Source organism: Channa argus, chromosome 1 (assembly GCF_033026475.1).
Source record: "Channa argus isolate prfri chromosome 1, Channa argus male v1.0, whole genome shotgun sequence".
NCBI lineage: Eukaryota > Metazoa > Chordata > Actinopteri > Anabantiformes > Channidae > Channa > Channa argus.
Window position 1 is genome coordinate 20,600,209 of NC_090197.1, and position 25,396 is coordinate 20,625,604.

Sequence of the window (25,396 nt, forward strand, 5' to 3'; positions counted from 1 at the left end):
CCTTTCCTTCGGTGTTGTTAGGTCACACTATGACACTATGGTGTGTAACCAAGTGATGCAGCAGGCCAAGGACCCAACGGTTATTAAATTACCTCAGCAGATGGAGCATTTTGATTCTGTAATTTGTGTGTGTGCACATAAACAAACACACACACATACACACACAGTGCATCTAAAATGTTTTCAGACCCCCTTCAGTCATTGACATTGTTTCTCATTAATCTACACTCAGTACCCCATAATGACAAAATTCATTTGTACATAAGTATTCAGACCATTTACTGAGCATTAAACATCTCAGCAATGATCAAGAGAAATGGGAGGCATCTGAGCAAAATTTCAAGTATTGTTGCAAAGCGTCTTATGTGATATTTAAGTTTTTGTTTTTTTTTAAAATAAATTTACGGACATAAGGACAGATATACCTAATCAGAATTTAGATACCTAAAATGTAAACAACTTTTTTTTTCACAGAACCACCATATGGAAATCCTCCTCTAATTTCAGGATTTGTTTTGGAACTTTTCCTTGTCCGATTCAGTTACTATGAAATTGAACTCTCTTTTTAACTCTGTTATCCTATAGCTGTTTTCTTTCTGAATGAGTTTGTAAATCCACTGACAACCAAAGAGCAGGTAAAAACATACTGTTTTTGGCCTCTTTGGCCACATTCTGCAGGTGCAACCCTACCCAGTGAGTGACTGCCTCAGCTGTAAAGTTAGAGGCATTTCTGTCAACCCTTTATTCAACAGTCCTCTACACATGATCTCCCCTTTAAAATATTCTCGGAGCAACAACTGCTTGGACCGGTGGACTAAAAATAGGAGTATAGGGTGTGCGGTAGCTAATCTAGACTACATCGGATACTGTAAAAGAGCAAAACATGTCTCAACAGTGCAGAGTGCATACACTAAACCCTCACTTTCACTTCCAAGAGCTATTGCATTAACATCTTTGCTTCAGTGGGACCGCCATGAAACTGGTTGTCTCTAACCCAGGTCTGGATCTCCGGATCCCTAACTATGAAGATCTGGACAGGATGGAAAAGGAGGAGGCTGGTGATAGGCCCAAGTGGGATAACAAGGCCCAGTACATCCTAACCTGTGTAGGCTTCTGCATTGGGATTGGCAATGTGTGGCGATTCCCTTACCTGTGTCAAACTCATGGAGGAGGTAAGCTAAAGCCATTTGCTCTTTTTCTGTCTTTTGAATATGATTTCTCTGCTTGAAATTATTGCAGTAGTCCAATATTAATGTTGTATTTTAAGGGGTTCAAAAAGGTCAGTGATGCTAGACATCGACTGTGAACCTTTTTTCTAGTCCACCAGTATATGGAAATTTTTGGTTCTTTTTAAAAGTGGCTGTGTCAATCATTACTTATTTGAAATGCTGTGTTGTAAAGACAGTCTAAGAGTCTACATTTTTTTTAATTTTTATTGTGGTTATGTTCAAGCGCTCATTCAATAATCAGGTCATTGATGTTGAAATTGGGACACACTCCCATGTTTGCAACATGAGAATGATCACGTCATAAGAGTGCAAAGACAGTGTTGTAGGGGTTAAAAATACTGCACGATGTATTGATGTTACAATATAGCAGTGTCCACTGCATTTGGATTTTTCTGAAGAAATTTGGCACATGTGAGGCATTTGGTTTTATTTTGGAAATCCTTAACAATTACCGTTTGTAGTGACATCTAGGACTTTGGCATGAACAACCTGTACACATCAGATGTCAGGGATATATACTGTACAGCATTAAAGGCACATATTTGACCACAAAAACAAGCACGCTTTCAGGGTTCCCCCCTAGCGTGCAAGCTAGTGTTACAATACACATCTTAAAATAGTAGAGTTGCAAGAGGTTTCCAAGAAGGTTTCATAAGTATGAAATAAAACCGGCTGTGGCAATAAATTCAATTTCAACTTCAAGGTTGTTCTATTTTTTGCTTTCAGCATCTGAGTATTTTGAAGTGGTTCTACAGAGTCTGCCAAAAGTCCCATGATAGAAAAAAACAAGTCAACAAAATGTAAAAAATGGGCTCACATATTCATGAAGCATGCACTCAGCTAGTAATCCATATGTACACATTCAACAGCTCTTGTTTACGGTGGTGCATTGTTTTCATCAAAATTGAAAAAAATTGAGACGTTATCTTGTAATTAGGAGATTCGCTTCTTTTTTACGGGACTTAGGGACCTGGGAAGTATGAGAACATATAGAACCTGCTTTAGATTAATCTGGTTTTTAGGATGTCTTCAGTATCACAGTAGTTCTATGTTGATTATTATTAGGTCAAAGTAAAGTTTAATGGCTTCGGATTATTATAGGAATTTAAAGGCCACACTATAGAACTTGCCTGAGAATCATCACATTTTAAAGTTTCCTTCAATGATACAAGGAAATCAGTGAGCTATCTGCACGTCCAATAGAAAAATCAAAAATGAACCATTGACCAATTTGGCATATTTAATGTTGCTAAATGTAAATGTACTTATAGGCTAAAAATTAGGCCAAGTTGAAGCTCAAACCAAACACACCAAGGAGTTAGGAGGCCAGAGTTCAGACAGAGGAAGAATTTGTAGGAAGGCAGAGCTTGTGCACTCAGAGACCCTGCACAGAGGTCACAGCTACAGGGAAACAAGCCACCCAACTCAACCCCACTTCCCAACAAGCTGCATGCAGAAAACACTGTAGAACAGGTGGAGCTGTCAGAGTCAGTTCCTTGTTAAAATGACTTACAGCAATGACTAAAGTTCCCACAACTGTTGGTAGATGACGATCATGGTAAGGGTATTAAACCAGTGTAGAGGCGATCTTACTCGAATCTGACGTTTCAGCAAATACTTCACTCAAACAAGCGTCTCAAAGTACGGCTAAACTCAGAACTCGTTTCTGAAACTCTAGCTAAACCCGTTTGCAAAGTATGGCTGAACCCACAGAACTTGGTAAGAAACCGTGTGCCTCCACAGCTACACACTGAACCTTTCTCTTCTACCTTGTTGTGGTCGTCACCACCTTGTAGTCAGTCCCTGTGCTCCAGTTACCGGGTCACGTCTGCTCCCTTCAGTAGCTGAGCTGAACAGCATCTCTTGCAACAAAACCTTTGCTATGCATTGTTCCCTTGACCTCTGGACAACAAATTTAAAAGATAACCATCAAAGATAACCATCAAAGCCATATGATGTCACTAATGATATCATCAGTACACAGAACAGATACATAACATAAACAAAAACAGAGAAAAGCCTATTTGGGTCATACAGCATGTTTAATTTCTAGGTGCATTTTTGATTCCTTACCTGATCCTGCTGGTGCTGGAGGGAATGCCTCTTCTCCTGCTGGAGTTTGCCATTGGACAGCGTCTCAGGAAAGGCAGCGTAGGAGTATGGAGGGCCATCAGCCCTTATCTGACTGGTATTGGTAAGTAAAATAAACTAATAATTTGCACAAGGGAAAAACAAACCTTGGTGGCACAGTAACACAAAATTGTGAAAAAACATTCAGCTTCTTGTGAGCGTGCTGCCTCAGTTGATAATATCATCCATCAGGAATATCATCCATGCTGGTGTCCTTTTTGATTGGACTGTACTACAACACCCTAATAGCCTGGATCATCTGGTATCTCTTCAATTCTTTTCAAGACCCACTGCCCTGGACACAGTGTCCTCTCGCTGACAATGGGACAGGTAGTAAATGATTGAATAGATACGCACTTCAAGCAAACTAAGCATTGACAAATGCGTTATTAAAGCATTTACAGAGAACAATTTCTTTTCCCTGCAGAATTTGTACCAGAGTGTCAGCAGAGCTCCACTGTGGATTACTATTTTTACAGAGTGAGTCTAAATAGTTCGGCCTCTATATCTGAATCTGGTGGAATCCACTGGCCCATGGTCGCCTGCCTCTTAGCTGCCTGGACCGTCATCTGTATCTGCTACATACGGGGGATCAGAACTTCAGGCAAGGTTTGTTAAACCTGCTGTCTGATAAAATGCATTAGTGAATCACATCTATCCACATACTTACCTGTTTTCATGTTTTTCCCAACCTCAGGCAGTATACATCACAGCCATCCTGCCTTACATAGTGCTGGCCATCTTCCTGGTCCGCGGACTGACTCTTAAAGGTGCTCTGAGTGGGATAAAGTACCTCTTCACACCAAATGTATGTCTCATATTGATACCAATAAAAATAATCCAGTTATCTATGTAATAGAAAAAAGACCCATTGTAGTGTTCACCTCACACTTGTAGGTACATGAGTTGATGAAGCCAACAACTTGGCTGGATGCAGGTGCCCAAGTCTTTTACGCCTTCAGCATAGCATGGGGAGGCCTCATCTCTTTCTCAAGCTACAACCCTGTTCAGTAAGAAACATGCACAAGATGTGGTGGACTTACAATACCACAGCAGTTAATCTCTCATTCAGTTCACTTCAGCTACGAAAAATATAGTAGCTGTTGACACACGTCTTTTTTTTCTGTTTTCTTTTCCAAAGCAACAACTGCATGCAAGATGCTGTTATCCTGTCAGCTATAACTGGCTTCACCTCAGTCTATGCCGCTACAGTCACCTACACCATCATTGGCTTCAGAGCCACAGAGAAATATGATAGCTGTATCACTGAGTGAGTAGCCACAAATTGTGGGTTTCAAGGCTTTAGAAGTACGGTATTCCCAGGAGTATATTTTGGTTCCTCTTGGATTTAAAAATCTTCTAAATCTCCTATCCATATCTCAAATTCTATCAACAATCATTGTTAGGTTTTATCATTTTGACTCCAGTTGACGACAGTAATGCACAATGACCAATCTGTGACATTTTTTGTTCCTAAGAAACGTCATGACGCTAGTAAATGCATTTGCTGAAAATAACATCACTTCAAACAACTATGAAGCAGTGTTCGATCAGCTCAACAGCTCCTACCCTGATGTTGTCCTCGGACTGGACATCAAAACCTGTGACATGCAGAGACTACTCAGCGAGGTACCTCTATCGATGAATATCATTCAGACTTCAGACTTAATATGTTTTTTCTTTCTAAAATCTAATGTGCATTGTGTTTGTTCAGGGAGTGGAGGGAACTGGTCTGGCCTTTATTGTATTCACGGAAGCCATCACCAAGATGCCTGGCGCTCCAGCCTGGTCTGTCCTCTTTTTCATCATGCTTCTCTGCTTGGGGCTCTCAACCCTGTTTGGCAACATTGAAGGAGTGGTGGTCCCCTTAAAAGATCTGAATTTGTTTCCTCAAAGGTGGCCCCAGGAAGCACTAACTGGTAACATGTTTTGTAGTTTAAAAAAACCCAGATGACGGAATTGCTTGTTTCTGTTTCAACACCAGCTCCCTTCTTTTTGTGTATATGTGTTTCAGGAATAACATGTTTTGTTGCCTTCATCATCTCCCTGCTGTTTGCGCAGCATTCAGGGATTTATTGGGTAACTCTCTTTGACAACTTTGCTGGATCTGTTCCACTTCTGGCCACTGGACTGTTTGAATTGATAGCTGTTGTTTATATCTACGGCATAGACAGGTTAGTGCAAAAAACCCACGTAGAAGCTACTGTGACATAAAAACACTAGTCACCCATTTGTGTTTTGTTCTATATGTACTGCATATTTTAGCTCACTGTCTTGGTTTTACCGTATAAATTATTATTTTATATATTGGTATTGTTATTACTGTTGTTGTTGTGCATATAAGCAGTTGATGATTGTTAGATACAAAAAAACCTCTATAACCTTAAAGGACGCCTTTGCTGATTTTGAATTAGCTTCTTTAGGTACTAGTTTGGGCAAACCATGTAAATCAATGCCATTAAACTTCACCATGACTTCCCTATATTAAAATAACTCTCTAGTACTCTAGTACTCTCTCTCTAGTACTGAAAATGCCTCCAGTTGACATCACTTGGAGGAACCTTTAGTTCAGATTATGTCATCTCATTGCTCTTGTTATGAAGTTTGTAATCGTGGTCAACCTGCTTTTCCAGAGCTCCTCCAGATGACATAATCTGATCTCCTAATAAAAACTCCTCCAGGAGCCATCACCTGGAGGACTTTTCAGCTAGAAGCAGAGAGCATTTTGATATACACTAAACAAAAGCTATAGAAAGCAAGTTCAAAATGGGTGTAGTCACCCTTTAAAACACAAGACAATGCTGAATGTAATAATAAGCTAAACAAGCACAGTTTTGTACACAGTGCTGTCTTGACCAGGACACCTCTGTCAGATTCACTAACCCTTCTTGACTAAATAAAGTTATAATAATAATTAAATGTAAATTCCTCTTATGTGGCAGATTCAACAAAGACTTGGAGTTTATGATTGGACATAAGCCCTCCATCTTCTGGCAGGTTTCATGGAGGTTCATCAGTCCTCTAATTATCCTGGTTATCCTAATCTTCTATCTGGTGACCCAAGCCCAAGAGGAGCTCACCTATTTAGTTTGGGACATCAACTCTGTAAGCACACAAACTGTGTGACCATCATTACTGTTTTACTTTTTCTTTCTTTCTTTTTTTCTTTTACTAATAATGCCTCATGGCAAAGTATAAATGTAAATTCATTATGTTAGAAGTAATTTCTTTTAATTTCTCAGATTGTGATGGCAACGTGTGAGTATTAATCATGCTTTTTTGTGATTTACAGGAGGAGTTTCCATCTCTGGCATGGGTACCTTACCCTTCATGGATCAATGTGATTATATTCTTTTTGGCAGGAGTCCCCAGTCTGGCTGTGCCTGTGTATGCGTTATGTAGGCTAGTGATTGTGTGCTGCAAGAAAAAAAATGTGCCCGCAATACAAATGAGCCAGAGTTGTTAATCTAATCAAAGTATTCTAAACTTTTAAATTAAATACTTAATTACAAAATTAATATTTAATTTTTATAGCTGTGATGAACTTATTTGAATCACAACTAGGTCATATTTGAGTTAATGTGTTAATTAATTTCATGCCTGACATATCAATGTCCTACAGTTTCTTCTTGTATTGAATTTTTTTTTTATTAGAAGCAATGCATCATCTTGTTTTCCATCTATTGCTGCTGATCGTGTTTAGCATGAGGCATATAATCGTTTTTTTATGAATCTTGTTTGCTTGTTGGTTTTCTCACTTCAAAATATACCATTTTCACTTTGCTTCCTACAGAATTAGAAAGGAGCAAAATCCTTGGTCTGTTTATCAGATCAGACCTGCCACCAAATGGTAAATGGTCTGCACTTTGTACAGTGCTTTTCTACCTATTTGTGCTCAGAGCACTTCTCATTCATCCATTCACACTCGCACATCGATGGGAGAGCTGCTATGCAACAACCCAACACTTACCGGGAGCAACTAAGTTGGGGTTCAGTGTCTTGCTCAAGGACACTTTGACATGTGACCGGAGGAGCCAGGGATCAAACCAGCAACTGTGGTTGGTGGATGACCGTTCTACCTCCAGTGCCACAGTCGTCCCAACCAAGCCACTCACATACAGTAATTAATCTTTAGCCTTAGCGAATAGAAACATTTAGTTTTGCTTCCACATTTTGACCCAGTTATGATCTAAGGTCATCAGGCCCAAAGAAATCAAAAACACCCTCAACACACCTAAGTGGATTTTATTTTGTAAAAACAACTACCGGTTTATTTTGGTGCTCAGTGAGCAGGTCAAACATGTAATGGTGATGTACATGCATGGGTGCTACTGAAGGAAAGTGTATTATTTAAAAAAAAAAAAAAGGGGTCAACTTTTTTATAATGTGGGTGTGATCAGTCAGTTCAGATTAGATTCAGATCTGTTGTGATATGTTATGAATTGTTGATTGGACAGCTCTTTTGTTTATTGTACTGTAGTTTGTTTCTGAAGGATGAGATGCACATTTAGAACACTTAGACGCTTGATGAAATGACGCTGTTTAGGTGTTAGATCTGGTCTGAATGAAGAGAGCTCCTGGCCCCTGCTGTAACCGCAGTCAGCAGTGAGGGTTTGTTCGTTGGTTTGCTAGTGTTCAGCTGGACAAGCAACAACTTGCTGGTAGACACCACACCTTGGACCATAGTCTGGCTAGTTGTTAATTTGGTAGGCAAAGTGGAGACCAGGCACCTGCATCTAGAAATGATGGGGATGTAATTGATGGAACTTTTAGGGCTGAGATCGAAGTACCCGGAAACCCCAAAAAACAAATGAACCAGGCCTGTTAGAAAGAGATCCACTTAGCAAATCCACTTAGTGCTGCAAAAAAGAGGTGTAGACATAAAGCAAAAACCACATCTTAGTTCAAAACCTCAGGACCTGACAGAATCAAACTATCTGGAAACAAAGTCCGCAAGTCAGTTACACCAAATAATAGAAGCTTTCTAAACATTTTGTAGTAACATTTAATTTTTTTTTTTTTTGTATTTCTGCTCATTTTTTGTGTTAATTTACTCTGTTTAATAAATATGTTGATATATGTGAAAATGTGTTAATATACAGGTTTATTTTTTATGCACTGGGAACCAGTGAAGTAAATGAGTGATTGGATTGTACAGTAAAGCTTTGGACACAGGCATTAGTTTGTGCAGAGTTTTGCAGAAGCATAGTTAACCAGGAGATGGCAGAAACAGACAACTGTTTTCTTTAATCATTCCTCCTGCTCCTCCTCCTTTTCTGATGTGCTGTCAATGCCTGTGATGAAGGTCCAAAGTCCAACTTTTGTGCAAAAATGCGATGACATTGTCAATGTAAGGATGTGTAGCAGGTGTGATGTCTACTATATACTGTCTTTCGTTGTTACACTGACTGTTAGTGTTCATCTAGTCAGCTTCATAAAATCTAATTGTTTTAAATTTAATTACATTTGCAGTATGTTGTACTTGATTCAGACATATTATTGCTATTTTTTAAATAAACACAGACAAACTTAGTATCTACATATTGGCCCTTATAATTTCCTTAATCCTGCATTTTGTTCTCATATTCAACAACTGATGTAACTGAAATTATCATTTTATTTTAATTCCACCTAACAGCAAAACAACATCAGTTTGACTTCATTCTCTAAGAATGATAATGGGAACAAAACACTTTTTTAAATTGTATAACTAAATTAGAAAATCATGATTGCAGAAACATAATTGGAGTTGACTTAACATTTCACCAAAACCTATTGTAGTTGATTCAAGGAAAAGGGGGTTAAACTTGTGTTGATGGTCTAAGGAATTAAATGAGGACATGGTGGTTTTATTATAACTGGCTAAGATGTTTTACTCTGCAGACAAGTCATTAACAGTAACTAAACCTGCCCTCCACAAAAACATAATTAAGTCTCTTCCGAATCATGTTTTCTCCTGTACAGATTAACAAACGCCTGAAAAAAGTGGTCCCAGCTGCTTTAATGTACTGATCAGCTCAAAAGGTCTCAGAAATAATAACATTCAACAGAAAGAACAACTCCCCTGTTCTAACCTGTCTTTTCTCTGTTTCTTCCATTCTGTAAAGCACATTGTCTCACATTTGAATAAAAAGAATCCTATGTAGGTATGGTATGTGTGAAGCTTGATTGAATAAAAAAAATAGCTTGGTCACAAAACAACTTTGATAATATGTAATTTTACTCCTACTCACAGTTTATCTTGGATTAGTGTAACATTTAAACAGCATTCCCTGGTTATCCATTAATTTAAGGTTTAGCACATTCCCATTTTAAACAAACAGAGAGGTTTGGCCACTAAATAATCCAGCCCCCTGTTTTTATTTCCTTCTTGGAATAAACCTGAATCATTCATAAAATCTGCATCCCAGATACAAACTGCAACTGATAGGACATTAAAGCACAGCCCACTACAGGGACTCAGAGGGAGGACGAGAGAGGTGCAGAGGACATCACTTAGACTAAACTACTCAGGTCACCAGTTGTTCTAATATAGTTGAGATCAGAGAGAGAATTCTGGACTAAATATACATATATACTACCTAACTGGAGTGTATGTGAGGATTTACTTAGCTAGGATTATTTTGCAAAGCCATTTTGGCAGCCAAGGATGGGCAAAACAAAACACTCTGAGGTGGAAGAGAGACCCAAATGGGACAACAAGGTTCAGTACTTGCTAACATGCATTGGCTTTGCTGTGGGACTTGGAAATGTCTGGCGGTTTCCGTACCTATGCCAAATCTATGGAGGAGGTGAGATGCTACCTTTACATTAGCTTTTTTCTATCTGACTGCATTACAAGCATCACTTTTGCCATTTTTATCTAATCAGGATATTCTTAAGGCCTAGTTGACAAGATTTATAAATTTTTTTCCTTTTGGTTTATCCCATGAGTTCAGGGTCACCACAGCGGGTCATTGCATGTATTATTAGTGTATTTCTACTTTGCTTTACTTTTTACTTAAGTAGAAGAGTACTTCTTCCTCCACTGCTCAGACGAGCCAGAAACACTGGTAAACACTTGACAGCTGCTGTATTTATTTTGACAAAAGTTACAACAGAAACAGATGTCTTTAAAATACATTACAATACATTTTTGGGATACTATATTTCTCATTTCTGAGAAATATAGAAAGTGTGTTTAGAAGTTTACAATACAGTTTATCTGAATTTATAAAGTAATTAAACCTAAAAAGACTCAAACAATTCTGATTTCTGTAGAAAATATTTTTTTGAGGTACATGTAAATCTGGATCATTCACCAGCACCATGTTTAACTGTATTTAAAGTGTTAAGTGTTTCTATCAGATTTGTGTACTGAGAAATCCCAGACAAATCAGTTTCTTACTTGCTTACTTGTTCTTTTGTACTTTTACTTGTAAAGTAGTACTTGTAGTGTTGTAGTTTTATAGCGAGACATTGGAAATTGAGTTTGTACTTCTGATAATTCAGCTCAGTAGTCGCAATTCCTGAATTTTCAAAACTTCCTCATAGCTCTCAAGAAGGTTTCTTCAGCTGCAAAGCCACATTCTCCCTCAGACCTGGGTCAGGGTTAATCTGAGTAAATAGCCAAAGTCAGTAAATGTGTAAAGATTCAATCAACATCACATACTGACTCTAAGATTCCCACATGTTGTGTTTTAGACATTGCTGAGCCTTTATTTGTTTCAGAAATCAATTATTCAACTTTGGCCTTAAAGTTTGGTAGTTGATATACGTGCAGTGAAGAGTAGTGGTGAATTTAATACATTTTACTGACATAACTGTGGTCCACTCAGGTTTTTAGCACCTGACATACCTGGTGATCCTAAAGTGCTTGTAATCAATCTCCATGTTTGTTCAAATCCCCCATGTATGTTGGAAATTTTCTAAGTTCTTTGAATAATCATGAACTCAGAGTCACAAATCTTCAATTTTGATTTATGTAATATTCTGATAGTAATCTCCAAACCACCTTCTTTTCACTGGACACAAGGAAAACACTGCTGAGTTATGTAACAAAAAATAAAACATACATTCTAGGTGTTAATCATTCATTTTTAATTGTCTTTGTTGCTTACATTTTAGCTTTATTGTGCAATGATTCTATCTGTGTTTCATTACCATACTCCTTTATGGTCCCTTGCCACACATTCTTCTACTGTACCTCTGACAGAGCATGGAGCAGTGATCTTCCTCATTACATTAAGATTTATCAGATCTATGTTTCTAGCATGTACAATAGGAACATTTTCAAGTCAGCCAACCACCCATTATCCACAAAGGCAAAGGTCATGGGGGCCTGCAAGTGATTCCAGCTGTCAAGACCTATATTGGACCTAATATATTCACTTCCCACAAAATTTCTAAAGGCCTTGCATAGCCCTAGTAATGTTGGGAATAACACTAATTACAGCTTGACTAAGACAACGTGGTACTTATCACCCATTAGTAAAATAAAACTTTTTAAAATATAACAGCAAAGTACCTTGAAAAAGATTATTTGTCTAATGAATAAGTATGTCTTTAGGTGCATTCCTCATCCCCTATCTGATAGCGCTCGTGTTTGAGGGCCTCCCCCTGCTCTATCTTGAGCTGGCTATTGGTCAGAGGCTCCGCATGGGCAGCATCGGTGTCTGGAATTCCATCTCACCGCTGCTGGGTGGGGTCGGTGGGTAACCTTAGATTATTAGTAAAATGTCTTTGTCTCTTAAAGGTTTTGTGCTAGTTTAATAGAATTTATAATTATTGCTTGTTTTTATATATTTTCTGAAAAACACACAATCACAATTGAAAACACAAAACACCATAAACAGTCTTAACCTGGAGTGTGCATATTGACCAAAAGTACAAGTAGCATTGTCTTTTATAAACAATATGTGTAAAGATAAATCATACTCAATTCTATATTTATTTGGAAATAAATGTTTTATTCTTTATTGTCTCTCATATGTAGGCATTGCCTCCATGTTTGTTTCGTTTCTGGTGGGTATTTTTTACAACACCATCTTGGCCTGGGTGCTTTGGTACTTCTTCCACTCTTTTCAAGACCCCCTGCCGTGGAGCTATTGTCCTCTCAATGACAATCACACAGGTAACAAGCAAACTCTCCAGATGATCGTTTTATCGCCTCTTGAGACATTTTTCCAGATACAGAAAGTAAATGTACACAACTCTGTGGTTGATCTTCCACACTGCCAGTAAAAGCTGAATAACAGTTGTTGATAACTCTGCGTAAATGTTTTTATGGTATCAAATCAGGTTTGAGATATTTATATTTAACTTGAACTCTCACCAAGAGGACTCGTTAAATTCCAGGCTCCCTGTGCCAAGGGACTTCTAAAAGAACTGTTATTTGGCTCTCAATTTTACAAAGAGCAGCCCTATTTTAATAGAGGTGGCAATTTAGAAAATTGCTATTATTAATAGATTTTTAAATATATATATATGTTTTAAGACAAATTATAGAATTGAATATAATCTGTAAAAAAATGTTTGGACATACTTTTGTACTGACCTATCATTTGTCAAACAAGGCAAGGCAAACAGAACTTGATCAAAAACAGAACCCTGCTGTACAATAGACAGGTTTAGTTGATGATATATACTTTTGAACAGTAACTGAGTAACCTAGTAACCTTTTGACTTTAGAAAGCATTATTTTAGTAAATGTAGTAATCCTGATACATGGTTATTAAAAAACATTCTTTTTATTACTTATTACACACCTATGAACTTGTTGTTTCTAAGATATTTCGTTTTTTTATCATGCTATGTACTAAATCTTATTCCAATATTACTGTACCTTAGTATTTCCAAAATATTAACTCACTTTTCCCAAGCTGTATTGTATTACCTAAATTTTAATTCTGAACTCTAGGAACTTAGCAATCTGACAAAGCTTGAAAAACAAAATAAAGACAAACAACACTAAGACTTTTATAGAGATTGTCTTGTCATTGTTTGTGTTTGTGTGTACTTCACATATAGGCTATAATGTGGAGTGTGAGAAGAGCACTCCAGTGAATTATTTCTGGTATCGTGAGACCCTAAACATAACACCTGACATTGAGACCAGTGGCTCGCCGCAGTGGTGGCTGGTCATCTGTTTGGCGAGTGCATGGTGTGTGGTCTACATTTGCTTCATCAAGGGTATTGAATCCATGGGAAAGGTCAGTTTACCTGGGAAAAATATTTATAATAATACAAAATCAGCCACTGCACTATACCCACTTTGCATCACTACTAACAATTACAGCAAGCTATAGAAAAAGTCCATGAGGGCTTTATTGTGTGTTTGCATGTTTCAGGCCGTGTATGTGACAGCCACATTTCCTTATCTGGTACTGACTATCTTCCTGGTTCGTGCTCTCACTCTGCCTGGAGCTACTGATGGGCTGGTGTACCTTTTTACTCCTGACGTGAGTTGGGTCACTTGGTGTTACTATAAGTCATGTAAATATTTCTCACATAATTGGCTATATAAACAGATGTGTGGTTTTCATGCTTGCTGCAGTGGGAGACACTGAAAAATCCTCAGGTTTGGCTGGATGCAGCCACACAAATCTTCTTCTCTCTTTCTGTGGCCTTTGGAGGTCTTATTGCTTTTTCCAGTTATAATGCAGAGAGGTAAGAACTGAACTCTCCAACAACCTTGGTAAAGGTGATTTGTGAATTACTTAAATAACACACTTTTTTGTGTCTGTTAGAAACAACTGTGAGAGGGATGCTGTTTTAGTCGGAGTGATAAACAGTGCAACATCTTTGTATGCCTCCATACCCATCTTCTCCATCCTGGGATTTAAAGCTAACACTGCCTTCAACGCCTGTGTACAAGAGTATGTATGCATAACTATTTAATGAACCGTTCAAGCTTTCAGATACCAGTGAAGCAGATTTTTTTGGTATCCCATCTGCAGAAACATCCTGGTCCTCACCAACCACTTTGAGATTTCAGACATGAATATAACATTGGAGAACTATGACAAATGGTTTGATTATCTAAACCAAACAAGACCTCGTGAGGTGCTCAGTTTGGAATTGAAGGACTGTGACCTGAAAACATTCCTTGACCAGGTATTGTATGCTTGAAAACCAATATAAACTTGCACATTGCATTATTTTTTCTGGGTCTCATTTTTTCTAATCACAGTCCCTTAATTCCTGTTTTTTTTAAACTCTTTCCTCCCATTTATTTTGCAAAATACATTGCAGTATGTACTAGTCCTCGTTACTTTAGGCCTATTTTTTATCTTCCTCTCTCAGAGTGCATCAGGTACCGGCCTGGCTTTTATTGTGTTCACTGAAGCCGTGAAAGAGATGCCAGGATCACAGATTTGGGCCATTTTGTTCTTCATTATGCTCTTCAGCTTGGGGCTATCCTCCATGTTTGGCAACATCGAGGGAGTCCTTACGCCCATCAATGACCTCAAACTTGTCCCCAAGTGGATCCCTAAGGAACTTGTAACAGGTACCAGCAAGTCAGATTATGTTTTACTTTAGGAGTTGATAGCAGGGTCCTTTCTATTTTTCATAGGGTAGATGTACCATTTTTCACCCATTGTTTAGATTTCTAAAAATCATTTTTTACAAAATAGCCCAAATCCCCATTTGTCCTCCAGCAGGCTTTTTCAGAACGTATTCAAATAATGTTTGCAACAGCCCATTCTCTGATTGGCTTGAGCTGTGGACTGCAAGGTTACCTCCAGCCAATGGAAATGTTAATGAAATAGGAACAGTCTGACATTTGTTAAATGTAATTAGTGGAAGCCAGCTTAGCTTTAGTACAAATGTATTATATTTCTTCAGCTGAGTAACACAAAGAAATTATGAATATGTAGTTAAAAACACATTTCCAGGTTCCAGTGAGAAGTGCTCCCGTTTCATTTGATTAAACTAAGAAAAAAAAAAACAAAAAAAAAAAAACAAAAAAACAAACTGTACAGAGTAAAGGCAAGAATGTTGAAATAAATGTGCCTTTGATGGAGAAAAAAAAAGCTCTAGTCTAAGTTCATCTTCTTTACAATGCAGACACAAGTGTTTCAATAATACAGTTGCAAAAGAATTGCCAATAAAATGTATTTTCCTCATTTCCTTAGGAATCATCTGCTTGATAGCCTTCTCAACAGCTCTCATCTTCACCCTGGGTTCAGGAAACTACTGGGTGGAGGTCTTTAACAGCTACGTGGGCTCGGTTCCTCTGCTCATCATTGCATTCTTTGAGATTACTGGAGTCATTTACATCCGTGGAATAAAAACGTAAGGTGACCTCCTCTGGTTCAATATACAATACGTATGCAATTGTAATCCAAGTTCGTTTCTCTGGTCCTCTATGTCTTCTGACAGTTTCAGTGAAGATATATATTTTATGACTGGAAGGAAGCCCAATATCTTTTGGAAGGCTTGTTGGATGGTAATTAGTCCTGTGATGCTCCTGGTGGTCCTGATTGCCTATGTGATTATCCAGGCACAGCAACACCCTACCTATCCAACATGGAACCCAGATTATGTAAGGAAGTTCAGAAGGAAAATTCCTTCTGTAATTTGGTGTTTAAGTGAATTGTAGTAAGTTGAGTAAAATGTCACAAAGTATTGAATAACTAATACTTCAAGCCGCAGAGGAATATTTTATTTTAACAAATGTGTTTAAAACATATACATCCTAAAAAGCAAAAATAGGTTTAGAATAAAGATAAGAGTTAGAGTATTTCTTGTTGTGGTGCTAATCTAATCCCTTCCTTATATTTAGTGCAGATTGGTAATAATAAAAAAGACTCAACATTTTATAAACTATTATTTTAACCCTAATACTGAATAAAATAATGTTATAACACTATATAAGTTATGCTTTTTGTCTTTTTCCCTTAGGATCAATTCCCTCAAACTGAAGTGAAGCCATACCCAGACTGGGTCTTTGCCATAATTGTCCTCCTCTGTATAGTCCCAGTAGTTTCCATTCCTCTTGTGGCCCTCTACAAACTCATCTGTGGTACAATCAAGAAGCCCTCTGTTCGTGCTGAACTAAACCCCTACTGCAACGATGGCTTTGAGTTTGGAACTTATAAAAACAATGGGAGTGCTTAGAGATGTTGCAAGTAACCATGTCACTGCATTCCCAAACTGAAAAGGACCTCCTGATTGTCATCACTGCTTTAGCCTAATTCACCAGACTCTTAAAGGTATATAATCAGTTACACTGAACTGTAAAATGTATGCTGTTGATTTTTGATGTTTTATCAGTACATGAAGTGAAATGATAATTCTCTTCATTTAGTGTGTCAAAACTGGACTTTAGGTGAAATAACTTCCTTATGAATTGTGTAGTGTACATGATGTAAACATTTGATCTAACACATTATACTGATACACATGGACATTTTTGATTCAACGTTAAAAAACAAAACAACTTATTTTTCAATATAAATGTCATAATAGCATTGCACAAGATTTCAAGCCTCCTCAGAAAGTTCTAGAAGATCAGTGTAACTTCAGCGACACCATCTTGTACAAAATTGACTTGACTGTAACAGTAGTTTTTAATGAACATATTTACATATAAATTATTTGCAATGTAACACATGATGTCTTTGTGGAGAAAAACACATATCAAAGTCCAGAGACACAAACAAGCAGTAGGGTGAGGTTCTAGTGAAGTAGCTGGATGACCTTTCAATTATGCATCTTTACTGATATGGAGGTTGTTATGTTATATGGTGCTTTTACGACCGAGGTTTATGACCCAAGTGTTTTATATCTCTGCAGCTAGCTTTTCTGATACTGTATAACAGATATATCACTGCATTTGGGCTCATAACAAATCATAAATCCAAATGACTGATTTCACTGCTCATCTTAATCTTCAAACCTAAGGATGAGACAAACAAAGAAAAACATATAGTGGAATGGGTTTTGGAAAAAATAAGCAAAACCACACACACACACACACACACACACACACACGTTTATCCATACCTTTTAGCTGCTAAGGGTTTCTTGGTTGCTTTGAGCTTTAACTGGGGCCAAGTGTTAGCCCCAGGCCGTCTACATCTCAAGAGCCAAGAAGTCTACTGGTATCCTAGGGTTTGTGGCCTGTCGAACCCTGGCCAGCCTCAGATCACCCAGACGGCGCTCCAGACTGCGCTTCCCTGTTTAAAAGGTGCCAGCACAAAATAGAAATTTGCTTTTTTTTGCCCCCTCTTTGAGGATAAACTATAAAATCCATCTGCCTAAAAATGTTCCAGCATCTGTAAATTAGAATCAAATAAACTGACAATAAACTCACATTTAAATGTAAGTATCATGTGGCTTCTTGACTGTGGCTTAGTCCACACTCAAACTGACAGCAATAACATTTTCATGTTGAGGTTTTTTTACTCAAATGACTGAGGCTTTATGTGTTTCAGGTGGTAGTCTGTCTGTTTTTTGGTTAAAGGTTAAATTTTTTTAACACCGTATTTACAATTTTTTGGTCCAATGCATCCTTGCTTAATGAGACAGTGTTTATTATTAGGATGTGCTGTACAAATATGGTGCTCAATTTGGCATAAAATTGTGCCCATTTTCACTTGCAGTGCAGATCAGAAGTACAAATCAACTCTTATCATTGAATGTGGTCTGGGAAGTGTGCAGAAACATTAATGCTAACATTCAGTTTGACCAGTGAGTTTTTAACAGCAACAAGTACAAACAGACCAGACAAAGTGGCCATGTCGACCCCTTGTTCACATGGAATTTTTGAAAGAATGTGTCACAGCACCATTGCTACTCATCTTGGATAGTTATTGTGTGATCATATTTCTGTGTGTTTTCTGAGAATACATACGTTTTTGCAGATGTGGGAGCAGATCCTTATAAAGAGGACGGTGTTGTGACAGGACCAGCAAGAAGGACAGACAAAAGAGAAGCTCCACTGCTTCATACTGCACAATGCCCGTCTGGGCCTTACTGCCTAAAATCAATCCTGGAGGATTAGGAAGACAGACAAAATAAATAAAAATAAGAATTATATAAATTCTTAAAGTTATACTTCCAGATGTATGGGGAGGAAATTTTGCCTTTGTTGCTGAGCCTGATGAGCTGATTGGCATATTTAGCCATGTCCCATATCATTTGCAGGAAGTAGCTTGGGTTCTTAGCAGCTGTCTGACCAAAGGGGAAACTCTGGGCACACACATGGAACCTGAGAGGTAAAACAAAGACACTGAAGGAAATAAAAAGACCAGCTCCCCCTCTTCAGATATTTACACTGAGATAAAAAGTGATTCAACTGGTTTTCAGCTCAGTGCAGGTATTGATTAATAACCTTTGTTGTGTGTTTTTTTTTTTATAGCTGTTTTATCTTTACAGGCCTATTTATTCAACTGTGGTCATAGTGCTCACATGAGAGTGGAAGAGAGCTTCCTGATTTGTGTTTATCAACAAACACAAAACAGATGGGCAGGCGATGGAAACAAATTAATACCCATTTAACTTATGTAATCTGAGTTAGTCATACATAGTCAATGAACAGATAGTGGATATTTTGTTATGACATACAAAAGTAAGGCCAATGTCCTCACCTGTATGCATGAAGCAACACCAGCTTATAGATGTTCTTGTAGACTGCTTCAAGAGAATTGGTCTGAGAGCGGGGAGAAAGAGAACAAAAAAAAAGTATTTCATACTAACATCTCAGTCAAATGAAATGTTTATGAGTATACTTTAATATTTTTACATGATGAACAGTAAAAATTACATTTATTGTTTTTCTATATCACATTTTTATGAATCATATTCTGTGTATCTACTTCTGTTCCCTGACCTGGCAAATAAGTTGGGGTTCAGTGTCTTGCTCAAGGACATATCAACATGTGACCGGAGGAGCCAGGGATAGAACTAACAACTGCAAGATTGGTGGACCAATGCTCTACCTTCCTGCACCACAGTCGCAGGAAGAGCAGTTTCCTTATTTCCCCAAACATATTTACCATCATTTTGCTACACTAGTTATCGGAAGTGAAAGGTCATTGCTCATAAACTCAGTTAATGTGGAACTTGACAGCTTTATAGATGTCATTTTCCACATTTTTGCCATTTAAGGTTAACCTCCACTTGGTAACCCTGGATATTTTTGTCTCACTATGTTGATAAAAGGGCAAATGACTTATTTGTTAAAGGAAAAGCATGTTCAAGTTTATAGTATATAGCCTGTTTCTTTCAAAGGAGGCAGCTTCTAAACTGGGACAGAGCTAATGTATGATAGGTTTAATTTATAGCTGCTGGCACTGTCTAAGTGACTTTACCAGTATAACTGAGTCTTTATACAGGACATGCTATTTGACAAGCTCTACATTTGTATCAAAACTCTTTAATTAATTAATTAAAAAAAAAAGTGTAGGATCAATAATTGAAACCTACATAGATCTAACGATATACAGTAAAGACATCAGTTACAAGATGAATATAAATTGGTATTTAACTAGACTGATCAAGATATAGTCTGTTTCAGTATATTTCAAAGTCAAATACTCACATACTTCACATGTACCATTTACGTTAATTACATAAGCCTGCTAACATTTCATTACAAGCTCTATTCACAGACGATTGCTAAGATCAAGAGGGATATCACAGGAGGACAATGAAGGTCTGTACAATATCCAGCTCTGCAAAACAGCTCAAAAGCAGTTTTAAAATTCCAGTATAGACCAATGTTTTTTAAAACTGTTATCTTCCTGACCTTCAGGTCCAAGAACAGGGCATGGCATTTGAGTCTGAGGATAGCCATCAGTTTCCTCTTCATTTGCTGTCCAGCTGAGTGAAGAGAGCCCAGTGTAAGGCTGTACCGCAGAGACAGGCCTGCATAGCTTTGAGAGGGAGGGAAAAAAGAAAACAGTCATCAACATAAAAACTTTGGAAGAACTTATCATAAACGATATTGCAAGTCAAGATGCAGTGCGTCCTTTATTGTATTTTGTGCAGGAATATTATCACCCATGATAGACTCAAAATTGTGTCTAAATAGGTTTGAGAGGGAACAAAGTACATGATTAAGTCTGGCAAAGCCTAATAACTTCTTACACAACAAGCATGCTGTAGACAATAATTCTGCAGCATATGTACTACAGGTGGGATACTTCACCTGGAATAGTCTTTGTATGCATCTAGCGAGTGTGTGTCCAGCAGCAGTCCACACCAGGGGAAGAGGCAGTGAGGGGGCAGCATGCGAATGTCTGGACAAGAATCCATACTTCCTGACACTTGAAAGTTGACCACCACCTTCTGTGGGTTGACCATCAAACCATACTGAGGTACCCCAGCAAGCAAGATCCTACACAAAGTCCAAGTTATGATTAATGCCTAATTCAGGGTCAAGTTATGTTAAATTTGTGGGTATCAGCTTTTTTCCAGTAGAAGCAGTAAGTATTTAAAATGTGCTTTTATTTATTTTATCTCAACTTTGTTCATGTAGACTGAACGTGATTTCAAAAAGATTGTGGCACTTTGTGTCCCTGTGCCCCATGAACAGTAACAACAAAGCTGGTGTGTCATACCTGAGAAAGGATTGTGCTTCATGTATGTCTGGGGTAATCAGAAGGAAGTCATCCACCAGTCTCATCAAACACCTGTAGAAGACAAGAGTTAAAGACAGAGAAAGACTGCTCTCTGTTGCTGGTGCTGATGTGTCACTACAGTACATCTGTACAAACTAGTTAAAAGTAAAATGCAGAACCCTGCAGTACCCTTTGTTTTTTGTAATGTCCTTGAACAGGATATTTTCCATGTGACCATAGCAAAGACAGCAGAGCAGACTGGACACAACTGATCCCTGGGGAATCCCTCGGCACTGTCGATATGTTCTGCAAAAACAAAAATCTGATTAACTGTCCTGGTCATGCTGTAAATGGTTATGAAACATTTGTTAAAAGGAGTATGTTTGCTGACTAACGATAAAGATATGGTTTACTTTTTCCCAAACTGAACAACACTGCCAGTTAACATTTGGGTTAAGAACTGCAATGCTTCTTTCCCACGAAGATCTGAGCTGAAATGCTGCAAAAGAAAAAAAAAAAAAAAACAAAACAAAAAAAAAAACTGATGAACATTTCAGGTAAAGATTGCTTGAAACAATCTTATCTAAAATACAGTATATACTTATATCTCAAGATGTCATGCTCACCTGCTCTACAAGTATGGCATTATGAACCTTGCCCATTTTCTGCAGCGACATCACAAATCCTTTCATGTTGGTGGATCCCATGTTGTCATCCAGTAAATCTGCCTGTATTAAAAAAAGATTTGAATTTTTGCAAGTTTCATGAAATAGAAGAAATAAATACGATACAATAAATACAGGCGTGTATGTCTGTAGGTGTAAGTGCACCTGTCTAACGAAGGTCTTTCTCAGGCCCTCATGGGAATCAGCCCAGATCTTGGCATAGTGGCGAATGGTAAAGAGCTCATCCTGGACAGGAGACAGAGCCTGGATAATCACCTCAATGAGTTTGTCATGAGGTAGACTCTCATAGGCTCCACTCACATCCACCTTAATCAGAGAAAGTACAGAATGCTAAATGTAGGAGAATTAAAAAACATAAAACAATAAGAAGTCACAGTATATTTTGTTGTGTAGTAGTATTATCCCAAAAATGTATGAATAGGATTTTCTCAAGACGCACATTGTGTCTGACATAAGAGATTTAAATAAACATCAATCAAGGACAATTAAAAACAAAACCAACCTTAACAAAGAAGAGGGGTTGTGGCTTCTCCTTCTGGGCTGGAGCCAGAGACCGCAACACTTTGTGGATATCTGTCATCCCCCACACTGTGGAACCCAGAAGAGAGGGCGTAGAGCGCACACAGGCCCGTAATATATCCAGTAAATCCCGAACACGCCCCCGGGAGAGCTGCAGGGAAGAGTGAATGTCCCAAAACATGTGTACATATTCATATGTGACAGCATATAGCTCATAGGCATCTATGGAAAAACTTCAACGTGGTTCCCAAATCCTACTCTTGTTTTAGCATCTGCTCCAATGACTCTTGTGATAGGCCTCATGCCGTCAGTCTTGGGAATAAAGCGAAGCCGTGAGATGACAGTGGTTTTAGGGAGGGATGAAATCTCTGCTGAGGTCAGCTCCTTCATCTGACCCCTGGAGAGGTGCCCTCTAAATCAGAAAGATTGTTTCTTTGCTTGTATCCTAAGAATAGCCTTTGAAGATGTGTGTATGTCTGTATACCTGAAGGCCAGCTCTTGCAGTTTGGTCCAGACTTCCTGTCTGTAAAACCTGAGAGCATTCTTTTGTCCAACGCTCTCAGTGACATAGAAACAGACTCTGACGAGGTTTACAACATAGCCATCCAGAAGCCAGGCAAGGAACTGACCCAAGATCTGTGTCCGGTATGAGAGCTCACTAGGTGGGAACTTGCCTGCAGAGGAGAATGGTTTGGTTATTTCAGACAAAGTTCCAGGAAAGAATAAAGTTTACCATCTATGACAATCTTACCTGTCTTACTGATTTTCAACCAATCGCAATCATTAACTTTCATCTTCCACATCAGCTCAGCCAATGAGAGCCTCTCAAATTTGCCACTGTGCAAAAAGCTCCTGACCCTAGCAAAGAAATTAAGTCTGTTGTACTCCGAGCCCCATAGCTCCTGAGGGATCACACCCAAGAGGCACTCTCTGACAAACAGATAGACGCGGTGAGGTGCACAATATTGACGCAAGAGAGAGTTTAATTCTACCTGCCCTGCATCTCTCTTCTCCATTATTGGACACATTCTCTGCAGTATTTTACTGTAGGCACATCTCCTGTGTTGCCGTAAGAGCTGACTGAACAGGGGAACCATATTAAAAAAGCGCCGTGGTAGTCTCTTTGGTTTCCTCTCAAGTCTGTTAAGATAGGCCAGTCCCTCAAAGAAGACTAGTCGTACCAAATCTTGCCCATGTAGTCTTCTGGAACCATTAGCGCTCCTCTTTTTCCTGTTGAGAAGGAAGCCTCGCATCCCCCTTCCCCCATACAAGAATCCCAGTGTTCTGATAAAACATTGCGAGGGAGGTAAAGGGGGGAACACCCCAGATCTCCAACTGGGGCCTCCCTCCAAGGGAGTCATGGCTGTTTGCATGTCAGGCTGTTTAAAACCAGTCCTGCCATTTCCCAACGGCTTTATAGAAAGCGTTGGTTCTGCAGAGGTGAGCTGCTCTTTCTCCGACGTTTCATAGCGGATCTGCTTGCTGTCCTGTGTAGGATCTTGTTGTACTACCCGGCTTCTCTTTCCTGAACAAGTCATAACTTCCTCATCGTACATCTGATCAGGATCTCTCTTTCTTTTGCCGTATTTCTCTATTTTATTCATTCGTTTCTTATTTTTTCTGACGCCAGGATTCTCAACATTGTAGTTCCTTTTAAAGGCCACATATCCTTGACACTTTCCAAACCGTTTATTGTTACATGCCCTGGAACAAGGCTGGAGATAAAATCCAGTGGAGGCAGTAGTCATGGATACCCTGTCATACACAGGAACACCACACACCTGAAAAACACACGAAGGCGGAACTGCCACAAACACAGAGCAGCTCTCCAACAGGTAGCGTGTGATGTCTGTGCCAAGACGTATTGTGACTTTCTTCCACAGGTCACTGCCATGGATGTAGGCAGCACTTTGGGTTATATCACCTTTAAATTTAAAGTGGTCTGCATCCCAGCCTTCTTGTGCCAGGGACAGGAAATTGTAGCCATGTGCCAAAACGTTTCGTTTTCTCTTTCGCTTCAGGCTGTTAAGAACAAAGGCCAGCAGTTCAGGCAGAGTGCAGATCTGTGGAAACAAATTAATTTTATAAACATGGTATGGTATTGAGTGTTCAAAACGTATTGTATTTAATCAAGACTTTTATAAAATATATTTTGCATTTTACTTAATATACTAACGCCACAAAAGGTTACCAACAAATTGAATTTGCTTAGAAAACTGTTTAATACATAATTCTAATTAAAAAAAAAAAATCTATAAGCTATTTACAGTATACAAGCTTGCAACCTACAGTAAATTTACTGCCTCAGCACAGAGTAACCATTTCATCGTGTTCCGTAACGTCATGTACCTAATGTTACACTATTTCTTGTTCTTCCACAAGATGATACAACATTTAGCAGGACTTCTAGCATTAACAATACTGACCCAAATGCTTCTACTTAAGTGTGGCTCAGCTAAAAAAAAAAAAATAAATAAAAAAATACATGCCGAATACTTTTTTATTTAGGGAGAATGTACCTGGTTGCAGCTTGGTACTTGTTGTAGCTCCTTGTCAAAGCAAACAAAAACTCCGCGGACGAATGACTTAAAGCGGTTTGTGTCTGACTGCTCAATAAGCACTGCTCTCTGTCCCTCTCTGAATGCAATGCTGTCCGCAAACTCCTCCAGCGTCTGTATGCGCCGATAAAGTAACTTTAGTATGTCCAGTACACCAGACATGTCAGTCGTAGACATACTGACTGCACAGGAACACAGCGTGCTTACTCAGAGCACGTTTGACACGCTAAACGACGGGTGGTAAACCTTCGCTATTTTTCTTGGCGTTCTAAAGTCCCGCGTCCATCCCAGCCAATGAAAGATCAGTTTACTGACCGCCAATCGGACGGCTTTACACTGCGGCGAAGAATTCACCGGTGACCAATGGATGACACAAAAAGACGTGCTCTCATAAATTGATCAACAAGTAAAATTCCACTTGAAAAAGAGCTGTCTGGTCAAATTTATTCAAAGCGCGTTAGATTTAATGCTTAAAATACGCTTGCCCTGTCACTGAAGATAGTTTTTCGTAAAAAGAGATGGAACGCATGATATATAAATGACATATTCCTATTATAATTCATATTAAATAGGCACAAAAGAGCCTAGAGTATCAGTTCCTTTTGAGATGTGACAAAGTGTAGGCATTTTTTTAAATATACTTCAAAATACCGGAATATAGCATAGCCCACTGAGTGACGTTGCTCGTTTTCAAGGGCTGATTTTGTATGATTTTGCATCCCAAA

General features: G+C 38.5%; 3 protein-coding genes across 5 annotated transcripts; 2 read left to right on the forward strand and 1 right to left on the reverse strand.

The window, feature by feature from the left end:
- The first annotated feature begins 870 nt into the window (after window positions 1-870).
- LOC137128132 (sodium-dependent neutral amino acid transporter B(0)AT1-like) lies at window positions 871-9,055 on the forward strand. Of its 2 annotated transcripts, XM_067505896.1 has the most exons (13): window positions 871-1,172; window positions 3,283-3,423; window positions 3,552-3,689; window positions 3,787-3,968; window positions 4,057-4,167; window positions 4,257-4,369; window positions 4,501-4,629; window positions 4,838-4,988; window positions 5,074-5,278; window positions 5,374-5,533; window positions 6,302-6,464; window positions 6,652-6,699; window positions 7,153-9,055. In XM_067505896.1, exons 1-13 carry the CDS (start codon window positions 974-976, stop codon window positions 7,156-7,158), a joined length of 1,746 nt encoding a protein of 581 aa, XP_067361997.1. In that variant the 5' UTR covers window positions 871-973; the 3' UTR covers window positions 7,159-9,055. The 2 variants fall into 2 exon arrangements, with proteins under 2 accessions (XP_067361997.1, XP_067361986.1); XM_067505885.1 differs by having other exon boundaries at window positions 6,652-9,055.
- A 698-nt stretch (window positions 9,056-9,753) lies between these two features.
- On the forward strand, window positions 9,754-17,670 carry LOC137128145 (sodium-dependent neutral amino acid transporter B(0)AT3-like). 2 transcript variants are annotated; one of them, XM_067505939.1, is made up of 12 exons: window positions 9,756-10,150; window positions 11,908-12,048; window positions 12,334-12,471; window positions 13,368-13,549; window positions 13,688-13,798; window positions 13,894-14,006; window positions 14,087-14,215; window positions 14,297-14,453; window positions 14,643-14,847; window positions 15,476-15,635; window positions 15,723-15,885; window positions 16,245-17,670. In XM_067505939.1, exons 1-12 carry the CDS (start codon window positions 10,009-10,011, stop codon window positions 16,458-16,460), a joined length of 1,857 nt encoding a protein of 618 aa, XP_067362040.1. In that variant the 5' UTR covers window positions 9,756-10,008; the 3' UTR covers window positions 16,461-17,670. The 2 variants fall into 2 exon arrangements, with proteins under 2 accessions (XP_067362047.1, XP_067362040.1); XM_067505946.1 differs by lacking the exon at window positions 15,723-15,885 and having other exon boundaries at window positions 9,754-10,150; window positions 16,245-16,384.
- tert (telomerase reverse transcriptase) lies at window positions 17,385-25,361 on the reverse strand. The gene is made up of 16 exons (XM_067505910.1): window positions 24,633-25,361; window positions 22,865-24,176; window positions 22,598-22,787; window positions 22,372-22,525; window positions 22,097-22,264; window positions 21,739-21,900; window positions 21,535-21,636; window positions 21,322-21,407; window positions 21,098-21,214; window positions 20,909-20,980; window positions 20,497-20,685; window positions 20,095-20,221; window positions 18,935-18,996; window positions 18,431-18,555; window positions 18,199-18,336; window positions 17,385-17,521 (listed from the first exon to the last, which is right to left on the reverse strand). The coding sequence occupies exons 1-16, from the start codon at window positions 24,846-24,848 to the stop codon at window positions 17,418-17,420; spliced, it is 3,324 nt and encodes a 1,107-aa protein (XP_067362011.1). The 5' UTR covers window positions 24,849-25,361; the 3' UTR covers window positions 17,385-17,417.
- Between the last annotated feature and the right edge of the window lie 35 nt (window positions 25,362-25,396).